This window comes from Empidonax traillii, unplaced genomic scaffold (assembly GCF_003031625.1).
Source record: "Empidonax traillii isolate 1590-97213 ecotype Southwest subspecies unplaced genomic scaffold, ASM303162v1 scaffold28:size2823434, whole genome shotgun sequence".
NCBI classification, from domain to species: Eukaryota; Metazoa; Chordata; class Aves; order Passeriformes; family Tyrannidae; genus Empidonax; species Empidonax traillii.
In genome coordinates, this window is record NW_020955221.1 from 2,541,866 (window position 1) to 2,568,257 (window position 26,392).

Here is a 26,392-nt window from a genome sequence, read left to right on the forward strand (position 1 = left end):
AAAAAAAAAAAAAAAAAAAAAAAAAAAAAAAAAAAAAAAAAAAAAAAAAAAAAAAAAAAAAAAAAAAAGGAAAAAATGCTACTAGATCTCTTATCGCAGACTCACTGTAAGAAATAACGCACTAAGTGGTATTAATCGACTTTTGTACAGTTTCTAACCGCGCCAATTTGGAGTGGGAAATGCTACAATTTGCACAAAGCCCAGACAGATTGATGCCCGGCCCTCGCTCGGGCGGCCGGAGCGGCGGAGCGCCCCTGGTGTCGCACTGCCACCTGCCGGCCGCGCCCGGCACCGCCGCCGCCGCCCCGGCCCTGCCGCGGACCCGCACCCGGCTCCGCCGAAAATCCGACACTTCCCCACGTTCCGCAGGGTGTCCCGAGCCTGTCAGCGTGGATGTGAAAAATATGTGTATTTAACACGTAACTTCCACGGGTGCGTGACCTATGTTCGTACGCCATATGACGCCACGCACCAATTTCTTCATTCTATTTAATACCAAAAAAATACCATGTCCACCTCCAGGAGAGACCCCAGTAGTCACATTAAATTATAATACAGATGGATAGACACACATACAAACATATATTAGTACAAATGAATAGATTAAATCCATTCATTAGGCACAGACTGCATGTGTTGAGTAGCAAGTATTGCAAACACACTGTAACTAAACAATATACGGTCTGATAATAAAACATATACTGAATATATACTAAATACCCATAAATCAATAGAAAAACCATTTACTAAATACTATTTAAATGTATTTCAGTTTTTCATAGGGGCTCTCTTCCCCACAAGAACAGGTCTATTAATTTTAAATCCCAGATTACTTTTCTGTAACTACTTACAAAATTAGATTTTTGTATAATGTTGATTATGAGTGAACATCTTTCAAATAATAGCTGAGCCTTCGAAATCTGCTCTGATTGAAAGAAGCTGTGCAAATCTACTGATACAAAGAAGAAAGGATTTTATGTTATTCATTCCTCTGTTCTGTGGGAATAGGGAGCCCTACATTTCCCAAGTTGACCTAAAGAATTCCTGTCAATACCTGTGGCTGCCAAACATATGCACTATGATGCAATTTTTATAACAGGAAAGGTCCTCTACACATTTTTTGCACACACAGTGCACTAGGTTCAGGATATACAGTCCTATGGAACAAATATACTCTCTAGAGTGTTCTGTCAGCATGTGTAATTCTGGTCAGATGTTAACCTTGCTGAATATAACAAAATGCATTGCTTTAAATACACACACACACACACACACACAATTTACATTTTTATAGCTTATATATACCAACTTTTCAGTGTCTTTGCTGCCAGTATGCACACAGATAAAAGAAAACATTAATGTGGATTAAGGTACTAAGAATTTATCAACATCAAACCACCAGTGTTTTGCCTTCTACCCTTCTGAACCATAGTCAATAGATCTAAATATTTTACTGCACCCTGGCCAATTCATTGTTTGATGTTTAAAAACTCAAACAGAATCAAAGAAAATTTATTAAATTTCAGCCCCCAAATGAGATACTATTAGCTTTGAAAGTCAAGTTTAACTGCGATATTGATGATTCTCTTTTTTCTGTGACAAAATTCACAAGGGAAATCCCTGTGTCAAAGTACAAAAGCAGATTGCTAATACTAGGGGGAAAAAAACAATGTATAAGCAATGTAGGTATAATACATACACAATACAGACAGTAGAAGTCCTTTTAACCCTATTAGTTTCAAACTCTCCATTTCAGCATTGGGGCCTGACACTCACTGAACAATAAAATATAAACCCCATTTTTTAAAATGGCTGCATTTTGGTAAATATATGCCATTAATACCACTGCTTCAGAAAAGTACATATTAGCTTCTTAAAGATTATGGTGTTTTACAGGAAGACTACAACTAAAAAAAAACAAACACAACATTTTCTCTGTTTGTAAATACTTAGATTGTAAAGAGCAAATCTCATTATCAATATGCATACTGAGAAACACAAAATTAAGGCAGCCTTTCCTTTGAAAAATACTTACAAAGATTCAGGAAAAACTGTAAGAACAAAAGACTGAGTGTATACTGTACAAATATCATTACATTGTTTCACTAGAAATCAAAATAGTCTTCAAGCTGGCTATCTGTTAAAAGACTAGAAAACTATAATGGCCATGCCTGCATAGAATCATGCTGCACAGACTATACCTGTACAAAATCTTAGTTAAAAACTAATTTAATAACTTCTGTCGATTGGCTTTTTGAGATCCAGAAGCATAATGACAAGAGTTGGGAAACTGTGTTTATTTCCTCATTTTCTAACAGAGCAAGCACAATACTCACATACAGACTTACATTAAAGAATCATGAGGCAAAGGTCAAACTGGAAACTTTATTTTTTTAAAAAAATGGTTGGGTTTTTTTTGGAAGCTTGACAGCCAGGAAAACCATCCTATGTAGTTTAGCTTTAAAATGTAACATTCAGAGCTTTTTCTATATTTAACAAATTCTTTTTTTTTTTTTTTTATGTATATGAAATCTAAAGCAAGGTTATTTTGTCTGAGGTATCTCCTTAGACTAGAGACTTAATATTAAAATCTAAAAAACCTAATCAGCTAATCAGGCTTACTGCAATGATTAAAAATGTCTAAAACCAGTTCCACTTCCCTGTACTTTAAAATTAATATAAAGAAAAATTATATAAATGTATATTTATCCAATGTTAGTGAAGATTCTGGCTATTTCTGATTTTGGTAAACATCATTTTAGCTGCAATGGTGAAAAGCTGCAAGAGTGATTTTATATTGAGCATAGTTAAGTACTGTGACAGTGCACAGTTGAGTATGATCCTTAGATTTTTCAGTGTAGCCATATGTAAATATTATCCAAAACCAGGCAAAATCATAAATGATCCAAACAACTCTACCACAATACTCATAACACTTTAAAACAAAGGGGCATAGTGACTTATGATGGTGTTTAACTTTTTAATTAATTAAGACAGCAACAAAGAAGACAAGACTATAGCCACTCAAATTAAAATCAATAAAGTATTCATTAATTCAGATCAAAGCTGAAACTGAATAATAAACTGAAGTTACGTTATTGACTGAACCAAGGTGTAGAATTTGATGGGCTAATTCTGCACATCCAAAAATTGGCTTCAAAATTTTCTGCTTATTCAAGATAACAATAGGTTTGTCCACAGTCCACTTCTGGGTTCCCTTTGTTTTTCCTCTGCACAGTTCAAGCTGCTGTGTCCAGTTTTGCCAATAGAGACATGGTGCTAAATGCTAGCAAGTTGCAAATGGTATTAGAATATGCCTAGACCTTCTTAATGTCTTTGCCCAGATGTTGTCTGACTGGTACAATAAACCTGAGATTTTAGTTTCCATTTTGTGCCTAAGGCAATGGTTTTTTATTATGAAAATAAGATTATTTATGTATATAAATTTCACTATATAATCTACAGAGGAGAATCTTTTATAAGTTTAAAGTTTACCAATTCTACTTTAAAAAAATACTAATAGAGAGTAAAAAACTTTGGGTTTATTACACTTTCATTTCCTGATACTTTTTTAATAGTATATCATCTGCAATTTAAACAGCAGAAGAAGAACTACAATGATGCAGTGATATGGTGATAAGTGAATGGCAAACTCTGATTTAATCTATTTGATTTGAGATGACCATATTGTTGACATAACAGAAGCTACAAATACACAAATCATTCTTCAGATCAAAGAGTCAACCTGTTATTATCAATTGCTCATAAACATCTGAGTCTGAGTCTGCTCTGAAAATAAGGAAATCACTGCCAAAAGTGTATATGCATATTGCTGAAAGAGGGCCTATATAATCACGGACACAATATTTTCCATCAGGATGTTTCAGCAATCAAGGATCACTCTAGGATAGAAAGACTGCGTGAGAGAAGTTTGCACAGGTTAAACTGAAGGCATTTTAAATCCAGCCCTTGAAAACTAGAAGACTATTGCCACAATTAGAGAGCAAATTAGGTGATGAATGATGCTGGGAACTAAACTAGTCAACTGAACTCCAAAAACACCCCTCAAACTTCTTTTACTTTCCACAAGAAGGATAAAAAGCAAATTACACCAAATCACAGCATATTTTGCTTAGACAAAAGAGTGTCTAATAGGAGGGAAAGGGAAAAAGAGCTACATGGTTCAGTTGAATGGACACTTGTTATATGGCCATCACAGTTAGATTTGAGTACTCATTAAACACCAGAAGATTATTGTATGCACCCTCTTTCATCAAAAGAAAGAATACATCCTCAGGGCCAAGGGTCTGACTTCTGTTGATAGTGGAGGTTTTAAACAGTTGTTCAACATACTTTGCTGTAGGTAGCCATACATTAATGTAATTAGGTATGTCAAATATTTCACTCAATTGAAAGACTACTGAAAATTTCTGTATTAGTGTACAGATTTAGAGACTATCCTTTCTGATTACTGTCATACAAATTTGCATTTAATTACAAAGCAAGCCATTTCATAGGTGGTTTCTAAAAGAATAGTAATTCCTGCATAACACCATTTGTGTAAGGAGACATATCTCACATCATATGAGCATCTCATATCTCGTTATGATGATCTCAAACATCATAAAACTGACATTTCAGGTGTGCTTGGCTTTTTTTTTCTTTTTTTTTTTTTTTCTCCTCAGCCAGATTAGTCAAGATTATGGAAATTAATTTTCAAAGCAGAGTACTATCCCAGACTACTTACAGGATTAATCCAAGCTTTCTCACACACACACACACACACACACACACACACACACACACACACACTACTACACGCTCTGTCGCATAAGATGTTAATTTGATCCAGTGATTTTTTTTGCAAATGTTGACCACTGCACCTAAGCTTCGCTGTGGTTGCAAGATGTGCACTATAATACATCCCCTATGAATGGATTTCAGTGACCTTGGGCTGAAAATGATCCTATGTCTGGAGAAAACAACATTTAATGTAGTCAGTAGTTCTGCAGTTCTCCAAACAAGGATTTTTCCTTACTGAAGGCAAACTACGCTAAAGTATTCAGCCTTTAAAACAAACAAACAAACAAAAAAGCCCAACTCAACACAAACCAACTAACCAAAACAAAAAAAACAACCCACAAAAAAAACCCACAACAAAAGACAAAGAAGAAATAGGCACTCTGAAATTAGTTATTTAGATATGTCTAAACTGAAAACAGTTAAGCACATGGATATGACATTCGGCAATGTCTTTCTTTACTTTGTCAAGGTTTTTAAATCCCTCTTGAGCTGGAGTACCATTTTTAGCTTGGCTAGGTCAGAATGACACTGAACAATATGAGTGATGACACACTAGACAGCTATATGGACAGAGTTGTCATCAGCAAGCCAGCTGTGCTAACACCTGTATGTCCTGCACAACTGATCTTTAGGAACACAGATCAAGAAAGTCAGATTACTAGGAGGGGAAACAAAAGTCATTCATCAAACATTGAAATTAAGAGGTGCTAATTTGAGATGGAGGAGGAGGAAAAGTAATATTTTTACTGCATTATTTCTTAGCACAGAGAAATAATAGCTTGTTTCCTACTATAAACTTCTTACAGGAATTATTTAGAATTTCAACATTCTAATTAGGTTTTCTTTGTGATTTTTTGCACTTACCCACTGTTTCAATATGCTTCTGATAGGGCCAGTTTAAAATAACCCAAGGCCACAGTGATGGATAGACTTCGAGTACACAAGCAGGCTTCACTCTTAATGTTAATTTGTCTAAACACATAGAAAAACTGGCTCTGAGTGTTTGATTAGGCTAGGGAAAAATCTTAAGTTGAGATCTCTAAAACAAGAGCTTTTAAATCACTATTGAGATAATTAAATTATAATAATAAATAATAATAATAAATAAATAATATGATGGACTATAAATCCTAGTTAACTAAGAGAAATGTGGTTGATCACCATACCTACATGTATCAGGTCAAATCTATGGGATTCCAACTGAGGCAGCTAACTTAAGACTTAGAATTCTTCTGTTCTTCCAGGGCCTGGTCAGTTTGTGGTCTTTGTGCTGAAAATAACAACTATTAGTACTTAAACTGTTTTTTACTGATGTAGTCACCTGTATACGGACTTATACCTATTGCAAATTAATTCCTTGCAGGCTGTAAAACAGCCATCCTAACAAAATGCACTTGATTGCTATGGACCCCATCAGTTAAAATAATCTAATGTTACAACCTTACTAATTCAATGGCTTCACCCTGTCTGCAACTGTCTCTTTGCACTGTATTAAAAAAATACATAATTAAATCAGATAAAGAAAGATAATTTTGTCTTTGTATTTTTTACAAGTATGTAACAGGATAGATTATACAGTGTTCATCTTTTTTTCAACTGATAGAACCGTGGGGCTCAGATCTCACACATGGATCGTTTAGGGACATTTCAGACAAGACAATAAGGATAGCAGCAAGGCAATGAAACACAATAGTGGAAGGATTTCAAGGCATGACTGCTGACAGGTCTGCATGGAATCTGTTCTGCCAGCTGGCAAAGGAACCTTTCAATCAGCAGAAATGAAGTGCACTACAGAAGTGGATGAAGAGTAATTCTTCTGACCAAGTGCCAAAAGGAAAGGAGTAAACTGGATACATGCTTTGATCCCTGACCTGTTCCAAAATGTCAGTATTCATAGGTTGCTAACTGGTACTAGAAAAAACTGTGAGGACATGGTATTTTACCTGCTAAAATGGCCAAAACTTTAGCAGCCATGACAGGCTGAAAACTCTGACAGACTATAACGCTTGTCAAGATTTTAATAGCTAAGCGCACAAGGAAAAACAGAAACAATTTTCTGTCTCTGTAAAGGCTGACTCACTGGGATGACTTCCCATGAGGGTGTGTAGCAGAGGCCAAGTGTAAAGAACAGGGATTTAGGCAGGCTGAAGAAGATGCATTTATAGCACTGTACCAGATGCAGGTGCCCCAGTGCTGGCAGCAGGGGCTGGAGGGCAGCCTCTGTAAGGAGGGACTGGGGCTGAACCTAGTGGGACAAAGCCAGTTCTAGCCATCACTGACGGACCACTGCAGGACATGACTGAGCCCCACAGCTACTGGTGGCCCCGCTGTGAAAATGAATTTCAGACTGGCAAAAGCACGCCACACAGGGAGAGCAGGAGGGAAGAAAAAGATTGAACATCAAAGTCAGAGCAGAAGTGGGGAGGAAATGCTTGAGCCACTGGATCAGGTATTTCCCTGTAGTGCCTGGAAAGGATTTGCTGGAGCACAGGTCCACACCATATTCCATGAAGGATCCCACAACAGAGCAGGTGGATAGTTCCTGAAGGTAATGAAGTCCATGCAGAGCTCACGCTGGAGCAGGTATTCTTGAAGGGCTGCAGTCCACACTGGTTCAAGGAAACAGCACGAGGAGGAAGAAGCAACAGAGAATAGTTACTGTGACCTGACTGCAAGCCCCTGCGCCTCAGAGCACGAGCAAAGGAGCCACTAGTGAAGTTGAGCTTAAAAGGCAGGATAATGCTTATTTTTTAACTGTTGTTTCTAACTCTACAAATCTACTTTAATAAATAAAATAATTTCCCTAAGTCAACTATTTTACCTGTGACAGTAACTAGTATGTAATCTAGATCTCAACACATGAGCTTTCTCATCTTTTCCCCCTGTCCTGTTGAGAGGGAGAGAGAGAGCATCTGGGTGGGCATCTGGCTGGTAGCCAAGGCTAACCCACCATAAGCACTCAAACTGAGGAGCAATATAAAGGGAAAGCTGAAGATTTTAGTAGACATAGTATAAAATGATACCTTCTTCCGATGGGATTACCATAACTGGCATAATCATTAACTATGCATGTTAAAAAACCTAGTTATAGAAAGTGAACAGTTCTAATGTCTCTTACTCTATGTGTACAAAAATGATATTAAGAAGTAAGAAGAAACTAATAAAGAGATAGTTTATCAGTAAGTATAAGAAGGGTATATTTATAACAAAAATAATAACCTCAACTTTGCGAGAGGAAAGCGTTTCAAGAAATAATTTATTTTTCATACATTAAAAAAGGACTGCAGATGGATTCTAAAATAACCTATTCACTTAAATGGTTTTTCTTTCTATTAGAAGACTTTCTAAGAAAAGTCTTTATGTTTGGACCTCTCAGAACTCTTTCATTAAAAATAATTTTATGTCTATTATAATTTTTCTCTTACCTTTTGATCATCTTCAATATTTTGAAAATAAAACTGAGCCAAACCAATATCCTCTTTAGGTCTTTGTTTGCTCTTGGTGACGCTCTACTGTGGTTTTGAATTTGTTAATACATTCATTTTGCGTTTAGATATTTATCCATACTATTTAGAAAGTGTAAGATGATATCAGGAACACTTGTGCAAATAATTCAGCTCCAGAAGTAGGATAAATATAGCTAATGTGACGAGATCCAGGATAGACAAAAAATAACCTTTTAAAGAATATCTTGTAATTTATGAAGAACATGAAACAAGCTGCTAGAAATATTTTCTCTCTTAGCATATGTGGTGCTCAAATTCTTCAACATTTATGGTAGATAAATAGTCGTGATGTTAAAAAACGTGGCTCTCAAATGGTCTTGAAAGAATCATTCTGTGCACAAGCATGCCCAAGCACTTTTTGACAAATGTATGGTACTAGAATTTCCATCCAGGCACAGCAGGGGGCAGAAAGTGGTGTAAATGATCCCTTGTCTAGAGTTGTATTAGAAGCATGCAGAGAGTTTGTTTTCTTCTGCTCTGATTCTTTTTGCTTTGTTTGCTGAATGCTACACTCAGGTATGCTCAAAGGCAGATTTATCTAGTACCTGTATTGCTGCCTTCTGGAATTCTTGTAGGAATAGAGTACGAAAAGAATGAGGCCACTTTAATGGATCAGAGAATACTGTCTTATCCTGAGTCCAACTAAGATTACTAAGGATGTCTATAAAATCCCTCTGAGGTCTAGAGGCAAAAATTTAGCATTATGCATTAATAACACAGGTTCTGCAAGTGATGCAGTGGAATTTCGGGGATATTTGCTCATTAATACATCAATGTAGAAATACTATAATCTTCAATTTCAAACTCCCGTATGTATAACTGCAGCTAATAGTAATACATGTTCAACTCCAGATGATTCTGAACTTGGATCCATCTTCTTTTCATTTCTTTTTGGAACATAAAAGCAGTTCCCACAATTTCTAGTGAAGAAAAGATAGGCTTGGGCTTCCTTTACTAGTATTTCATCCACTTCATTATGTTCTGATTTTTCACTTTGTGAGAAACCCTTTAAGAACAACAGTGCAAACTTGATAGTTTACACATAAGCCATGTTCATTAATGTGAGGTAATTAGCTACCATTATGATGTAGGATTTACATTTCAGATATTTCCCAAACAAAGATCAATATTTTTTCCCTTTGTTCTTCTAGGAGAAATGGTGTATCAAATTATGAACTATTTACAATCAATTTTTTTAGTTTCTGCTGAAAGGAGCAACCCATCATTTTTAATTCTTATGTTTTCCTTATTCTCTAGGTTGTCAAACCAGAAAGGATAAATTATTCTGCTACTCAATAATATGCTATTTGGGCCTAACAACTATGTACATCAAAAACTAAGAAGCAGATGTGATAACTAAAATTTTCACAAAAAGATGGCTGTTTCTCGATCAAATTCACTGCATCAGGATAATCACTACTAAGCATGCAACCTTATCTATAACCTTTCCCCAAAACACCTCAGTCCTTGTGCATGTAACAGCACAGCTTTCAAAATAAAAATGTAACTTTGCAATCCAGAACAATAAATTCTCAATGCCCAGGACTGCATTTGCTCCTGCAAAAACACAGCACTTTTTGCATGACGTAGATTTCTAGGCTTTAAAGAAGCCAGTATGAAAAAGGAGGGGGCACAAAGCAAGACGGTCTCTACCAGCACAGTCTGCTGCAGCTAAAACACACATTTTTAGGCTCTGTCACTTTCCATGAACATTAAAGCAAAGAGAAACTTGAAAAAGGTATCTGAAAATTAAATTAGCATCAGTTCTGGTGAACACAGACCATGTTGCTGAGAATTCAAGATGTTATAAAGGAAATTAATACCCCAAGGTAATAAAAACACTTATTTTAATCTGTGTTGCTCTAGACTAAAAACAGGTATAAAAAAACTAACCTTTACATCTAGAGTTAAAAACAGTCATTTCTCCAAAATAATTAATATATACAGCTTTGATGGACTTTCAAAAATACCAAACCAGGGCAAGTTACTTAAGATTACTAATCAATTTAAAAATGTTTTAAAAGTTATCATTAAAGTTTTTGACTACAGGTTACAACATATTGTCTTTTCCTTACTTTTTAATCATATATGAAAGATTAAACCAGCAAGCACAAAGGCAAATATTTTATGAACACCACGTATGAGACTTCAGCAAATGACTTCTGCCTTATACAGTAGAGACTTAAACGCACAGCAATTGCCTTGGATATTCAATAGTCCTCACTTGGTAACCAGAAATTTTGCTCTCAGTGATTAGGGAAGGATAGCAGATTTTGTAACAAGTTTTATATTCAAAATATTACAGTTTTGTAGTACAAAAATGCATTTTAGTTCACTGAATCTAAATATTTTTTTAAGATAAGAGAAGTTGAAGGTAGAAACAAACTAAGGAAAGTTTGCTTTACAACAATTTCTACTCTCCCTGTGAATAAGCAGTTGTAAAACTTTGATATGTTTGGAAATACAAATCAGAGGGATCACTTCAGATTCTTACCTTATGAAGAGTGACTTCCACAGCTTTCATATGACTAATGATCAATTCTTTGTCTCTATTACAAGGAAAAAAAAAAAGGTAGCTTATAGAACTGAAGCTCTACTAACTTAGAAATTAATTTTCTGCTATTTTTTAACTATCACACCTTTTCAAGTAATTGTTGATAACTCAAACTGTTTGTTTTTATCTCTCCATTTTACATGTCCAATGTAAACCCCAAAAAAATAGTTTATGCGTCACTATTTGGCATGGTTCCATATGAATGTTCTGGATTACCAATTAAACCAGCTGTAATTATAGGCACATTAACAAACAACTATCATGCTCTTGGAGAAGAAATATGGAGTTTTAAACATAAGGGGCATGTTGAAAGGAGGCCAGGCTTTAGCAGGAAGATAATACACTCATGTACATTTCTAAAAGAAGTCCAGTCAAGGGTCCTATCCTTACAAAAGGGAAGTTTGTAGAATGAAATAATACTCTTACACCTTTCTGTAGATTAGGCAAGAAAGACAGCTTTCATCAGTTATTCTGCCATAAAAAACCTTGGTCTCAAATGACAATTGACTGAAGCAGAATTGAAGTTGTATAATACCACATGACTACGGAGAAAGAACAGTATGACCACCAAACACCACAGGAATTCAAATAGGATCCATGCCAGAAAAGCTGGTATACCTTAACATTCCTGGACTGCCTTTATTTTGCTAGCTGTGTGACTATTTTATTTGAGCTTTTAAAGTACCCAAACCAGAAGTCATAGAATCAGAATAATTTAGGTTGGAAAAATCCCTTAAGACCATTGAGTCCAACAATTAACCCTGAACTGCCAAGTCCACCACTAAACCGTGTCCCCTGGGACCACATCTACACATCTTTTAATACCTCCAGGGTTGGGGACTCCACCACTTCCCTTGGCAGCCTGTCCTAGTGGTTGAGAACCCTTTCAGGGAAAAAGTTTTTCCTAATATCTAATCTAAATTTCTTGGCACAACCTGAGGCCATTTCCTCTTGTCCTATCACTTGCTACCTGGAAGAAGAGACTGATTCCCATCTCACTCCAACCTCTGTATAGGTAGCTGTAGAGAAGGATCAGGTCTTCCTCCAGACAACTTTTTTCCACTCAGACCCATTCTTCTGCATGGAATGACTGCTGCTTTCTCATTTCTTGATTCATATCTTAACAGTAAATACAGAAAGGTGGCCAGAAAAGTAGGATTGGCTTTTACACTCCTAAAAAAACTGTCACATAGACTTTTCTCTTCTTGGGATCCTGACTTTCTTTGGACTGGCTGGGTACTTCGTTTCTGGCTGGGGTTAAATGACGACACAGAAATTTAGTAGCATTTTGGTAAGTTCTCTGTCATGTTCAATGTTATCAGACACATTTATTAATATTGCTTCCTACTCCAGAGGAAAGTGGAAAGAACTGCTGGCCACCACTTCAAGAAAATCAAGATAGCCATTCTCAGAATTAGCTAGCCATCTTGCTGTCCTCTGCAAAACTTCAAGAAAGAAGCTGAAAGACACCCATGCATTGCTTACAATCACTCAGGTTATGGAATAGGTATTAAAATAAGATTTTCTGGGTAAAAGCAAAGTCTTTTTCACACACTTTGCTTATGTTCCGATGGGGAAAAAAAAAAAACATTTGTTATGAAGAGTTGTAAAACAATGAATGATATGGAAGCTTTCTTAATCAATTCAACTGCTTTATGCAGAAACAAAGCAACTTTAAAACCACTGCACATTAAAATAACCCTTCCTGAATACAAGAACAACTAGAGGGAATGATCCTTACTAGAGTGCATAAAATAGACTGAGGCAGGGTGAAAAGGGGCAAGTTTTCCAGAACAAACCCTTCTTCAGGTCACATCTGCTTTGATACACTCATATCAAATAATATTTATTATTTTAGTTAGATTGCCAAACATTTCACTTACAGCTATATTAAAAACATTATTTCACTGCTGCATAAAGCCCTTAAAGCTTCTAAGCTTTTGTTCTTCAGAGGTCAAATGTACCTCAGGTATAATGAGAAATTTTAATTTTAAATTGAATTTTTTTTAAATCTTAGCCATGGACCAACAATATTCAAAGTGCATATTACAATAAAAGTAATAGGTAACAAAGTCTGAAAGGATTTATAATTTTATCTGACTATATAACTGTAAGAGGTTACTAATAATCTCATTCAAGTTAAAGGAACACCTTTTGACTACCAATCTTTTCAAGATTGGTCCCTGAACATTTCCTTCCACTCTTCAAGTTATGGTATAAAACAGTATGGGGTTTATGTCTAAATCCAAGACTCTCTGAATTCAGCAGAAATATCTATCCTGTTCCACAAATAAGACCTGGTCCAAAATGGGTTTCAGACCCTTTGGTAGCTAAGACCTGTCACCTAGCTGATGTTTCTGCATTTATTTTAAATAAATTGCATCTATTAAAAAAAATACATGAAAATAGAGAGAACAAACAATAATTTCTTAAATAAACAGAATATTAAGGATCTGCCAAAGGCATGTTGTCAAGTCAGTAAGATAACTGGCAAACAAAATGCTTAAGGTATTTCAGGACCAAGAATTTGGAGCACTATTATGGGATAACTACAGAAAACATAACATCTAGTACCTTGAACTAAATCTAGTACCTTGAACTAACAGTTTTCTTTTTCAAAGACTATCCCTGAATTTCAAAGAGAGACAGATGTACTTTTGTTTTCTAGCAATACATTAGCCAAGGCTAAAACCCTGTGCATGAAAGTAAGAATTGATCTTTTGTCCGTTTTAAGTGATCTCCCCAAGGTCCCAGTGCTCACTTCGCTGCCGTGCAGAGGGCACTCTCTGCATCGCGGATGCTCTTGCTCAGCCGACGCTTGTCCTGCTCCAGCTGGGTAAGAAGTCTATTTTGCTGACGCAGAAATCGATCTCTTCTTCTCAGCTCCATTGTTGCCTCGGAGAGGCTCTGCAAGCAGACAGAAAACAGAGTTACTTGTCAGCCCAAATAATTAACTTCAGTTTATGCCATAGGCTATTAAACAAAGTGGAAAACAGACTGACTGTGAAGTAGATTTGGACCATTGCATACTAAAGTCTTATGAATTCTCTAGCTAAAACATTACTGACCCAGCAACTCCCCAGTTTTTAGTACATGGCCTATGTACAAATATGTTCATAAAATAAAGTGATTTTTTGATCAAGTGGGGACATAAAGAAAAGAATTCACAAAGAAAGGGAATAAAAAAAGAAGCATTTATTTAAATATTCTACAGTACTTAGAAATTTTAGGATTAAAAAAAAAAATCTAGTATTCTCTGTTAGCGTATCAACTAAAATCTGGGACAGTTCCTGCTAAGAATAGATCTCTATTTTATGGTGCTTTCGCTACTTTAACATCAGCTTTCCAATATGCAAAGTAGTATGTATATTTTTTAACATTTCTCTCTGACTTAGAATTAACACGACATGTTTTAATCAATTCAGATTAATCCAAAAAATGAAAAATAGCTCACTGGACTAATTAATAAAGAATCTGTTTAGTTGCTACTCCTTTCTGCTGGGATAAATCAATATACTTACAGACTGGAGTATTAATAATTTGATTTCATAATTTGCTAAATGTTAAATTTTACTTTAAGCTGCTAATTGCCTTTTTAGAGAGAAATTATAATACGTGGTTATAAACATTCTTTTACAAAAGGTGTATTTCCTGACATATTTATTCTAAACCAACACAGAAGAATAGAGAAGGCTGCATAATTGCAAGACTCTTGTACCTTGCTTTCAAGACTCTTGCACCTTCAGCTCTTGCACTTTGCTTTCAAAATTTATGGATATGTTTTCTGCTTAAGATCTGAGAATGCTCTGCATAATTTGTACTTGGGAGTACTTGCCCTGGGCTGTGGAACATGGAAAAGATGTACTATGCTGTGGATATGTACCAAGAACAATATACACAAAAGGCTGGTAAAAATTTGGAGGGTGCTGAGAACTCAACTAATATGAAAAAGTTACAGACCTATCTAAGAATCAGAGGTACTTCAAAAAACAATATGCTAGAGAAAATTACTATACAGTAACAAAGTACAGCATGAGACTGCAAAATAAACTGAAATCTGCTGATTGGTGTAAGTTTTCTTCAAATGTTTCTGAAGACAAAAAAGCATCCAGTTATTTCAACACTGTATTTTGAAGGTACAGCACCACTACCTAAACTGTCTGTTCAGCAACTTACAAAATCTAAGATGAAATTATTCACAGCTGTAATGAAAAAAGGAAAAAAAAGGCAATCAGAAGTTTATTTAAGAAACTCCAACCCCAGAAATGCTAATATTTTTCTTGCTCTAATGACCCAAGTTGAATTACTCTATTCTGACTCTTAGGTCATTATTTTCAATGAATAGTTGATATTTTTCACCTAAAATAAAGATAAATACACAGATATCATTCATCCACTCCACAAAGATACCCAAAACCAGAAGTGTTGCTTTCAGAAATTCTACCCTAATGCCACTGGCAGCTACTAAAGCCCTGTCTGAACTGCTGAATTTGTGAATTATCAGATTTTCAGAAAAGTTTTTTCCAAGGAACAAGATGTGGATTAGCATGGATAATGGGAACCATCTTTAATTTAAAAACAAAGAACATTATATTGTTCCATTTATTGTGTTTACTGTTTGCTTGGTTAAGTTAGCATTGAGGAAAAAGTTGTGAAAACCAAGTCAAGTCTACCCCCTGCCCACATTCTCACCTTTTGACAAACAGAAATTATTGAATAGTGAAGAAGGTCTCTGGTGCCAACACTTTGTTCAACGCACTTTCCCACCTGACTGAAAAACCTGTTTTTAAGACAACAAGGCTGAGCTTTGATGATGTAGAAAAAATAATCCTGCTAACATTTTGATGCAATAAATTTTTGATATAGAGGCAACTGGAAGAGATTTTGGCTCCAAGATCCTAGTGGTCTAAGAGTGGAGAGAGATAGGATAATAGGAACATTATCTATATTTATTTCATTTTTATTAGCTAGTTATGCTTCTGCAGGGGTTGAAGAGCTGTCTGCTCCCACATAAAGCTTTCATCACTGACCACTAATAGTGAAGAGATCCACTAGATGTCAAAATCTTCTGAGATCTGCTAACTAATCTACATTACCCACTGCAAGCACAGGCCTATTACAGAGGCAATAGCAGGAATGAAAGCATGAAGCCTAACTCTGTTAAGGGGCATGACCAGCAATCCACAATAACTGGTGATGAAGAAATATAGAAATGGTTAAATTAAGTATCTCGCTGAACTGCAGCTTTATTATATTCAAAAAGAACACCATTATTTACAGAAATCTCCAAAGGATTAGGACTTTACCTATCAACATTACTTCAATATCTAAGCAAAATGGAAACCGATTTTAGCACTCCAAAAGCAGTTTCAGCAACTACTTGAAGCTCCTTGCTACTGTGGGTTAAAGTCAAGTCTTGGAAATGCTCAAATACAGTGCGGAGTATTATAAAATAATGGCTGGTAAGCCTCTTTTTTCCCCCTTCTTCAGATTGATCTAATTAAAACCCTTGATAAACTTTATGGACTCTAATATTTCCAGCTGAGTGACTGAAACCAAGAGGGTGTGCCTCAAGGCAGCAAGGCAACAATGATAAGCAGCAGGTTAGCCACTAATTTCTCAGCCAGGGTAGATTGTGAAAGTGTGATGTTCTGATATCCAAGAAAGTGTTCAGGAGAGAATAGGATAAATCAAGTTTAATAACTCTGCTCCTAATTGTTCCCTCAATGCTCCACTCTAATTACTTGGAGAACTCTCCTGACTGTCACCTGATATTAAGTTGTTGGAGGCTGAGTGTGGAGCAGTGAGATAATCAATAAACATTTAGTGGGGAGAAGAATGAAGATCCCGTTAAGCAGTGGGAACCTGCAGCACCCAAAGCCCTTCTGCTCATGAGAAAACCTATGGGAGAGCCATAGTGATTGCAAAGCAATAATCCAAAGCACTGGTTTTAGGCCTTGAGGCCTTTAGGCAACAGTACATTTGAGAAAAAAAGGTTAACACGGTCACCCTAATTACAGCCCACTTTCACATTCTTCATATATGAGCAAAGACAAGCCAATTAGGTAGAAAGGAAGATAAGGGAAGTTTTATTTGTATACTAATTAAACCCCTGATGAAATTAAAGGAAAAACATACAGCTCTGTAATTGTGTCTGAGAAAGGTCACTTCAGGTTCAGTTATCAGAAAAGCACAGCCTTGAGATATTTCACTTAATCCACAATATAGCCCTTATTTTGCCCCCCAGGTCTTAGTATTTACAAAAATAAAGAAATTTCAAAACCTGATAATGCATTTATCTTGAAATGTTTTCTGTGGACAATTACAACTGTTAGAAAGTTGAGGCTAAATATGATAAGAAGAATGAAGGTTTTAAAAACCTACTATGTCTGCACATAGTTCTGTGAAGATGCTGAGCTTTCACTTTCAAGCACAAGTGATTCTGAACCAACTTAGAAGCAAAACTCCAATTTATTAGCATTCCATAAAATGCCAGTTATCTGCTTAATTCAGATGTTTATGCATTCAGGTGCTAATTCAGACATGACTGTGTTCCTTCCTTTATCATCCACCACAATCTCATAGATCAGTTCAGCTTTTATCAGAATCCTTAGAAGGAGTTTCCTTTAGAGACATTTTAGATTTAGGCATTTTTCCCTCCACAAATTAAGCATGAAAAAGCATTTGTTGGAAAGAACATTAAGCAACTGATAGCACTGAAGAAAAATCTCATTGGATGTCTGTTCGTTTGGTCCTTCCACAAGCTCCTTTTAACAAGTTTAGGTTTTGCAGTGAGGAATCTTTTTATTCAAAACCAGTTACAAAAATAAATCAAAGCTTAACATTGATATTCTTTACACATAAAAAACCACTCTATTTGAAAGATAACAGATGGACAATCACTCCAGATGAATGATGACAGCCATACAGTTTAAATTCATGCAAAGCATGTGTGACACATTTATACTGAAAGCGTATTTTCCAAGATCACCTAAAGCTAAACTCCTCAGTAAATTAGATTTAAATTACACAGACACAATACAGAAGTATAAGATACATAAATACACTGCAGTATGTGTATTATGAACTGATTTGTGAAATTAAAGATTATCTCTTCCAGGTGAAGTTTTATATGTATATTTTCTATTTAGATGCAAAATATTACTTTTAAGAAAATACGTTCTGAAAGCTGTCCTACACGCACAGCTAATAAAATTTCACAATGAAAAAAGATATAGAAAATTTAGTCAGCATTCAGTTTAAACAGACTTCCCATTATCCTGGTTGGCAAATATAATTTTCAAGATGGTCTCTGAGTGCCCCTCAAAAGACAATCTATAAGTAACTTAGAGAAGTTTGCATCTTCAAATGGTTCAAATTCAAAAGGTACAACAAACTACATTAATATGTAATGTTAACCATATTTTTAGTATGCACGACTGCAATGCAAACCAAGTACATTAGCTCAAATTTCACAGCTGAATTTCCAAAGAATGTTTTCTGAAAAGAATTCTTACTTGACAAGAACAAAAAAAAAAATGAAGCTTATTCTTTTAGGAGGGAATTAAAAATTTCAGGGGAAAAGTTCCATTGAAAAAAAATAATTCATAACTGAGATTTCTCATCAATACTTTAAAAAAAACCCTATCCAAGGCATACAGTTAGACCTGTGTCAGGAAAGAGATGGTTTTACACTTCTCAAATTGAAACTAAACCGCACTATCAACTGGATTCATTGTGTGTTTCACAGTGGCTGCAGTAGTGTCTTAAAACAGTTTGAAATGAACTCCATGTGGCTGATCCACTCATGCAAGCACAGCTAACCTGAGGCTGACCGCCCATGATATCCCTTCAATAACAAAAGTTTTCATATGCCCTTTAAACTTCTCTAGAAAAAGAAATATGAGTGCTCAAAAGGACACTTGAATGAGCTGTATCTGCTTTGCAGAAAAAAGTAGTGATTTTTTTAATCTTTTTGCAACTGGACCCCCATCCTGACAGTAGCAATCTTTTCATATCCTGGCACTGAGAGAAAGTACATACCGGATGACTCTGAAGTATGGGAAGCATGGAAGCAGTTAAAAATAGCTTATAGTTACAGTGCAAAATAACTTTCATGTCTTTGAAAGTGCCTTGTTATGAGGTCACACAGAACTGAGGGGGTCTACTAAGCAAAACAAATACCAACCAGCACAATCATTTTAATAAATAACCAATAAAATGTTGGTGAATGGATACTTGCAGATACTTTCACATTTCTAATGCAATGTCAAATACAATCCTTTGTGACTGTTTCATATAAGAAACCCTCATAATATGGGAGCACAAATTATGGTTTAGCTAAATCAGTATCATAAAAATGTCAAGCAATCAACCAAAGACAATTATGACTTAAATGACAGTACAGATACTTTAAAAGCAATTGTGACATGCAGCTACTGTACAAGATCTAGCGTCCAAGTACTAAGAAACGTTTTAACAAAAAATTGAGAATGACTCAATGGATGGGATGGAGGAAATGCATACATTTTCATTTTGTGAGATATTTTTCTTACAAAAGGCACTTGAAATTCGAGGCACTCACCTTGTGAAAGCAAATGGCATTACCTATGTATGTCTAGACAACAGTTCATTTATTGACTGTAACATAGCTCTCAGACATCCAAGTAAGTTTAGGTACCACAAGCATTTTACCTGGAGTGGTTGAGAATGGATTACAGTGCCTCAAAGACTTATAGCTAGGTTTAATATCTCTTTGCTACCATCAAACATTTCTCAAGAGAAAATCTATTCTGATCAACAAGAAAGGAATATATTTTTCAACTGTATTAGCTCAAACGTTTAGTAAAGTATGACCAAAAATGCTTTATGAAGTCGTTGAGCTGTGTATGTTTTGAAGTTATTGTGAATTAAACCACCTTATTAATTTAACCACAGCAGTTCTTCCTGAATAATTCTGCATAGTAACACCTCTTCCAGAAGAGACATCCTATGTTCACTCAGCTTCAAAGTACAACTAAACAAAACTTTGAAAGTTTTTATGGGAAGTAATCACAAAATATAAAACACCCACACATAGGCTAGATCCTCATGGACTGCTGAGAGACACCCTCTTGAATACCAAGATGCACTGGGCCTTTCAGACATACAGTAATCTAAACAGAGATAATAATTAAGACCCACTTTTAAACTACGTTTTGGAAAATGTTAAAGTACATGATCAAATTTATGCACATGATAATTTAAAAATTTTTATCAGCTTCTAAGCTAAGCAAATTACATTAGTATGATGCCTTTGAACTTTTTAGATTTTTAGCTTTTTGTAGATTTTAGAAGTAATTGTGTAGTAAATATAAATTTTAATGTACCTGTATAGTCTGTCACACTTTAGAACACTTTGGAACAGCAGTTTACATTCACTAAACCCTTTTTTGTCATTTCATATTGAATTCTCTAAATCCTTCAGGTATGTTTACACTCCTTTTCAATATAGAATTGCAGAAAACACCTCTGTTTAAGAGAGGTTTGAACAACAAGATACCGCGGTAGTCAAAGCAACCTTCAAGCCCAGAACCTGAGAGAGGCTCCAAAGGACAATTCATGCTGTGAATAAGAGAAAAATTATGCCGAAAGGGGTCTTAGGACTCCCGACTCAAATTCCAAAGAGGCATGCCATGGGAGGAACTGGGGGGCAGATAGTTCTGGAATTGGATGGACGACAGTATAAAATTGTAGAACCACTGCCTGGGGCACACACATCTTGTCTGTACTCCCATGGGCCAGGAGGCCATCATTAAAGATGAGCTCTCTTTATCTTATCTCTATACTAAATTTGCTTGGAGTATTTTTTGGCTTCCAATCTTAAGGCAACACTATTATTGGAAAGCTGTAGAGAGAGATTATACCACTTTAATAGAACAAAAACAATTCTAGAAAAACTCAGGCTTTATCACTGTGAGTTTTAAGAATAATCCTTGAAGTTAAATAAGAATAAAATTTTGGAATCACATGCATGTTGGCATGATCATTCACTCCTTATTCAATTTCTGACACACTACCTCAGGGCTGATGTTTCTTTTTTTCTCCCTAGAAATGTAAATTCCTCTCCCTTCACACTACTTAACTCTCTGCAATCACAGACTAAAAAAGACCCAGCCCTGTAGAAGCAGCAGACTGTCTGTGCAGTAACACGCCTTTAAATCAGATACTTAAGTGCCATGGAAAAGAATAATCTTACTTTTTTTCATTCTCACACTTGTTTTTTTACACCCTGGTAGACAATCAGCCTTACAGTTGTTAAAATTCCAAGATTTCAAGAACATGATTTACACTTGGTACTGCAAAAGATGACTTTTCACAATAGTCATGTACCTGAAAGAGAGGCACTAACCTTACAAGCAAACTCTGATGCTGCTTTGTGATGCTCCTCTCTGCAATACTGTTGGTTAATTTTCTAAGTAGAACTTAAGGTTCAGTTAGTTCTGAGTAAGAAAATATACATATTTTCTGAGTAAGAAAATATGACCTAAATACACTGGTGGTTCCAGTTAAGGTTTTTTTACTGTTGCAGGTTATTCTGCAGCCATTTCTGGGAAGAGGTTGCTGCACAATCCCACTAGACATTAGCGCATTAATGTGAGCCACCACATTAAGGAATTAGGGACAATGCCAAGAATGTCTGTTTGTGCCACACAAAGTTTTAATCTTGCTTCACCAAGATTTTTTTATTTTCTTTCATTAACTAATTAGACAAATTTTTTTTTAACACGACACTAACATTAATGTGGGCTTCACAAGATTTAACATTTTATACAGTTTACACTCAAATACTGCATTCCCCTTCAGAAAAGTTCTGAAACTGTACATGTAAGTATGCGTTTCCATGTTTCGTTTTAATATCAGGCCAGCCACACCCTGCTGCATGAATCATCTACAGGGACAAAACACGGGTACTTGATTCTCCTTATCCCTTTTATATTTTAAACCTTAATAAAATAAGAAAGAATTGATAAACAAGTAATTTTATACTGAAAGATCTATTCTTTTATACAGGTCACCCTCTTCTTCCATTTATTAAAAACTGGAGAGTAGTCCCCTTAGCAGAAAGAACAGATGAAGTAAAACAAAATATAACTTATATAAAAGACAACTTCTAAATCATTCTATAGAAAAAGCATTGAAGATATATCCCAATATTCAGCAAGCAGATCAAAGTGCTATAAAGACATAGTGATTGGATATCACACTTCTCTCTGGGTAAGCTTTGAATCATACCAAGTGCCAACTGAGAACACAAAGCTTAAACAACGAATAAATTTCCCTGAGCTTGGCACACACAGATCCTAAAGCAGGCATGTTAAACAGTGACAGTGATAAATCACTGCAACTGTTAAATTGAATTATTATTCATATTTTTCTCTTTTGGCATGTTCCTAACTGTAAAATAAAATGGCATTATGATGGTACAAAACTTGAAAAGTTGCCTGTTTCACCTACCTACAGAAGCAAGAGTAATAAATATGCTGTATCATCACATTGGGTGATATCATACAACCCTTTATTTTAGTAAAATGTCGTTAACTTCTTTTAAAGAACACTTATTTCTTCATTTTCTCATCTCAGAAATTTTCTTGTAGGACAATGAAGTACTATTTATAAGTAAAATCTTGGGACTGCTACTTAGAATAGAGAATCCTAAATTCGTAATTTTAAAATTACTTCATTACATATTGCAAAGTCCACAGAAAAAACAAACAAACAAACAAACAAAACAAAGTCCCTCAAACCAACAACAATTAAGGTGGGTTTACTTAAACTAGAAAGATTTTAAAACATTTTTAAAAGATTTTTAACTGAGACAGCTAAGAGATGTAGTAATAAGAACCTCACTGGAATTTTCATAAATACATTCTGTAAAATTCAACATAAAATTTAGGCAACATAAAAGAGTAATTTCTGTTTTGAGTTTGTTGCCCTGCTACAATCGCAAAGAGCTTCCATGCTCTTGATGATTAAAAGCAGATAGCAGAGTTACAGATTTTAGAAGATGAAAATGGTATAAATTTTGAAAAACATTCCCCTTGAAAACCACTGAATACCTAATGGAGTGTAAAAATTAAATTAAAAGATCAAATTATATGAAAGATAGGAATGGCTAATGCATTGTATGTAGCCAAATGGATCCAAGTGCAAAAGAGTGTGTCTCTTGTTTTATGTCTCTTTTATGTCAGTTAGATACTTAAATTATATTCCAATAAGTATTTGAAATATTGTTACTTACAGTTTCACAAGAAGACATAAAGATCTTTGCAAAGTTAGCTTCACACAAACAGAAAGGAAGATCATGGGAAAACTTGACTAAGGTGAAAAAATGATGAAGCCCTGGAGAGATCCTTGATAAACAGCAGCAAGAAATAAATCTATGTATAAAGGACTTGTATCTCAAGCACATGTACAGTGGGAAGTCCTACACATTGATATCTATACTACTAGGAAAAACAGGGTTTAGAACAGTTCCTTTAAAAAAATCACATGCTGTTTTAAAGATCTATTGATCCCCTCTGCACATCTCAAGGTAACAAAGTTACTTTGTAGTTGACCCAATAATATAACAAAGATCTCCCAGGCACTGGATTTATCAAGCCTGTCAGTATTTTTGAGTGAAAACAGAAACATAGTTGAAGGTCTTGAAATAACAGGGATAAATGATATGTAAGTTCATATGCTTAATAACCACACACTGTAATTACACAATAATCCCGTTTTTCTTCCAAATTACTTGTCAATAAATCTTTCTCACTGCACTGTAAATTCCAAGGTCATGGACAGAGGTATTTATTAGTATAATTACAGTACAGCAATAAAACCATTAAGCTTTTAGATCCCAATATTGTTCCATTTATTCTCCCCTTCCCCCAAGGGAGGCAAATAGTTCCTACAAATGGAATACCCAGAAAATCTTGAAAGTTACTTTTAAAAGACTATAAAGATGGTCTGGTTCATGCAATTACTTTATTTAAATCTTCATTCTTCTCTATACAAACTTTAACAGAATGTCAGATTTTACTTTTTTTTTTTTTTTTTTTAATAGCACAGTGCAGCAAACAGACTCAGGATAAAAATAAATTCTCTGAAATAGGCAATGTTACTACACTGCAAAGTCTAAAGTGTTCTAGATTTCACTGTGTGCCAGTCAGTAATATAGTGGACCAAAAAAACCAGGTCTTAACCATCTCTGGAGAAGTAACTTGCAGACCAAATTATTAACGCTTGTTTCCACATCATTTCATTATTCTCAGCCACCGTTCTGCCTGTTTTGGCTATGTGCCATCTTCCACAAAACACCAGAAATGCACTTAAGTGCATGACTCTCAAATCACTATCAAAATCAGACTAGCATGTCTACTGAATCAGACTAGCATGATCAAACTTATTCCACAATCTCCTGTAGAAGGGTAAACCTATCCTTACTTGGAAATTAACTCCTGGTCATAACTAGTTGTCAAAGATTAACCAAAGTGATGTTTTGTAATCCTGATTTGTTTCAGTGTTCTAACACAGTACCGAAATTACACCAAAATTGTTTCAATGATGAGAGCACTTTACTCAGTTATCTTGAACTCTTCAACATGTTCAAAATAAAATCACAGAATCACAGAATCTTTCAAGTTGGAAGAGACCCACAAGGATCATTGAGTTCAACCCTTAGCTGTGCACAGGACTATCCCCAAGAGTCACACCATGTGCCTGAAAATATCATCAAAACACTTCTTGAACTCTGTCAGGCTTGGTGCTGTGACCACTTTGCAGGGGAGCCTGTTCTAGCATCCAACTACTCTCTGGGTGAAGAACCTTTTCTAATATCCGACTTAAACCTTCCCTGACAACTTCAGGCCATTCCATGAGGTCCTGTCACTGGTCACCACAGAGATCAGTGCCTGCCCCTCCTCTCCCCATCACGAGGAAGTTGTAGCTGGGCCCAGAGAGTGCTGGTGAGCGGGGCTGCATCCAGTTGGCAGCCGGTCACCAGTGGTGTCCCCTAGGGATCAGTGCTGGGCCCAGTTCTATTTAATATCTTTACTGATGATCTGGATGAGGGGATCAAGTCCACCATTAGCAAATTTGCAGATGACACCAAGCTGAGGGGGAGTGTCTATCAGCTGGAAGGCAGGAGGGCTCTGCAGAGGGACCTGGACAGACTGGAGAGTAGGGCTGATTCCAATGGGATGAGCTTCAACAAGGCCAAGTGCCGGGTCCTGCACTTTGGCCACGACAACCCCCTGCAGCACTACAGGCTGGGCACAGAGTGGCTGGAGAGCAGCCAGGCAGAAAGGGACCTGGGGGTGCTGATCGACAGGAGGCTGAACATGAGCCAGCAGTGTGCCCAGGTGGCCAAGAAGGCCAATGGCATCCTGGCCTGGATCAGGAACAGTGTGGCCAGCAGGACCAGGGAAGTGATCCTTCCCCTGCACTCAGCGCTGGTGAGGCCACCCCTGGAGTGCTGTGTCCAGTTCTGGGCCCCTCAGTTCAGGAAGGATATTGAGGTGCTGGAGCGGGTCCAGAGAAGAGCAACCAGGCTGGTGAAGGGACTTGAGCACAAGTCCTGTGAGGAGAGGCTGAGGGAGCTGGGGTTGTTTAGCCTGGAGAAGAGAAAGCTCAGGGGAGACCTCATCACTCTCTTGTAGTCAGGTAGGGGTTGGTCTCTTCTCCCAGGCACCCAGCAGTAGGACAAGAGGGCATGGTCTCAAGCTCTGCAGGAGGTTTAGGTCAGATGTTAGGAAGAAATTCTTTACAGGGAGGGTAATCAGGCATTGGAATGGGCTGCCAAGGGAGGTGGTGGATTCTCCATCCCTGGAGGTGTTTAAGAAGAGACTGGATGTGGCACTTAGTGCCATGGTCTAGTAACTGTGGTGGTAGTGGATCAAGGGCTGGACTTCATGATGTCAGAGGTCCTTTCCAACCCATCTGATTTTATGATTCTATAACTCTATGAAAGAAGGTCTCCCCTCAGTCTCCTCTTCTCCAGGCTGAACAGACCGAGTGACCTCAAGCATTCCTCATACAGCTTCACCTCAAGGCCCTTCACCATCTTTGTTGCCCTCCTTTGGACACTCTCTAACAGCTTAATGTCTTTCCTATACTGTGGTGCCCAGAACTGCACACAATATTCAAGGTGAGGCTGCACCAGAGCAGAACAGAGCGGGACAATCACCTCCGTTAGCCATTTGGACGATACTCTCAGGCACATGGTGTGACTCTTGGGGATGGTCTTGTGCAGAGCTAAGGGTTAGACTCGATGATGTTCGTGGGTCCCTTCCAACTCAGCATATTCTGTGATTCTGTGATATTTACACCTGAACTAGATTCCACATAAATGCAATAAACTGCCAATTCCTTTCATTCTTCCAATGTAAAGTAAAAGGTATTTGGATAGTATTTTATTATTTTCTTGCTATATAAAGATAGTAAATAATTTGCCTGAATAATATTCCTTCTAACAGCCAATAAAATACTGTGCAGTAGCATAATT

The 26,392-nt window shown here is 36.4% G+C and overlaps 1 protein-coding gene across 2 annotated transcripts in view; it reads right to left on the reverse strand.

Moving 5' to 3' along the window:
• CCDC171 (coiled-coil domain containing 171) overlaps window positions 1–26,392 on the reverse strand; it is a 145,720-nt gene that overhangs the window by 39,651 nt on the left and 79,677 nt on the right. For both annotated transcript variants that reach the window (XM_027910163.1, XM_027910170.1), the window contains 2 exons: window positions 13,625–13,770; window positions 10,804–10,858 (listed from right to left, as the gene is read on the reverse strand). In XM_027910163.1, coding sequence (XP_027765964.1) covers window positions 10,804–10,858; window positions 13,625–13,770 — 201 coding nt within the window. The remainder of the gene's footprint in view (window positions 1–10,803; window positions 10,859–13,624; window positions 13,771–26,392) is intronic.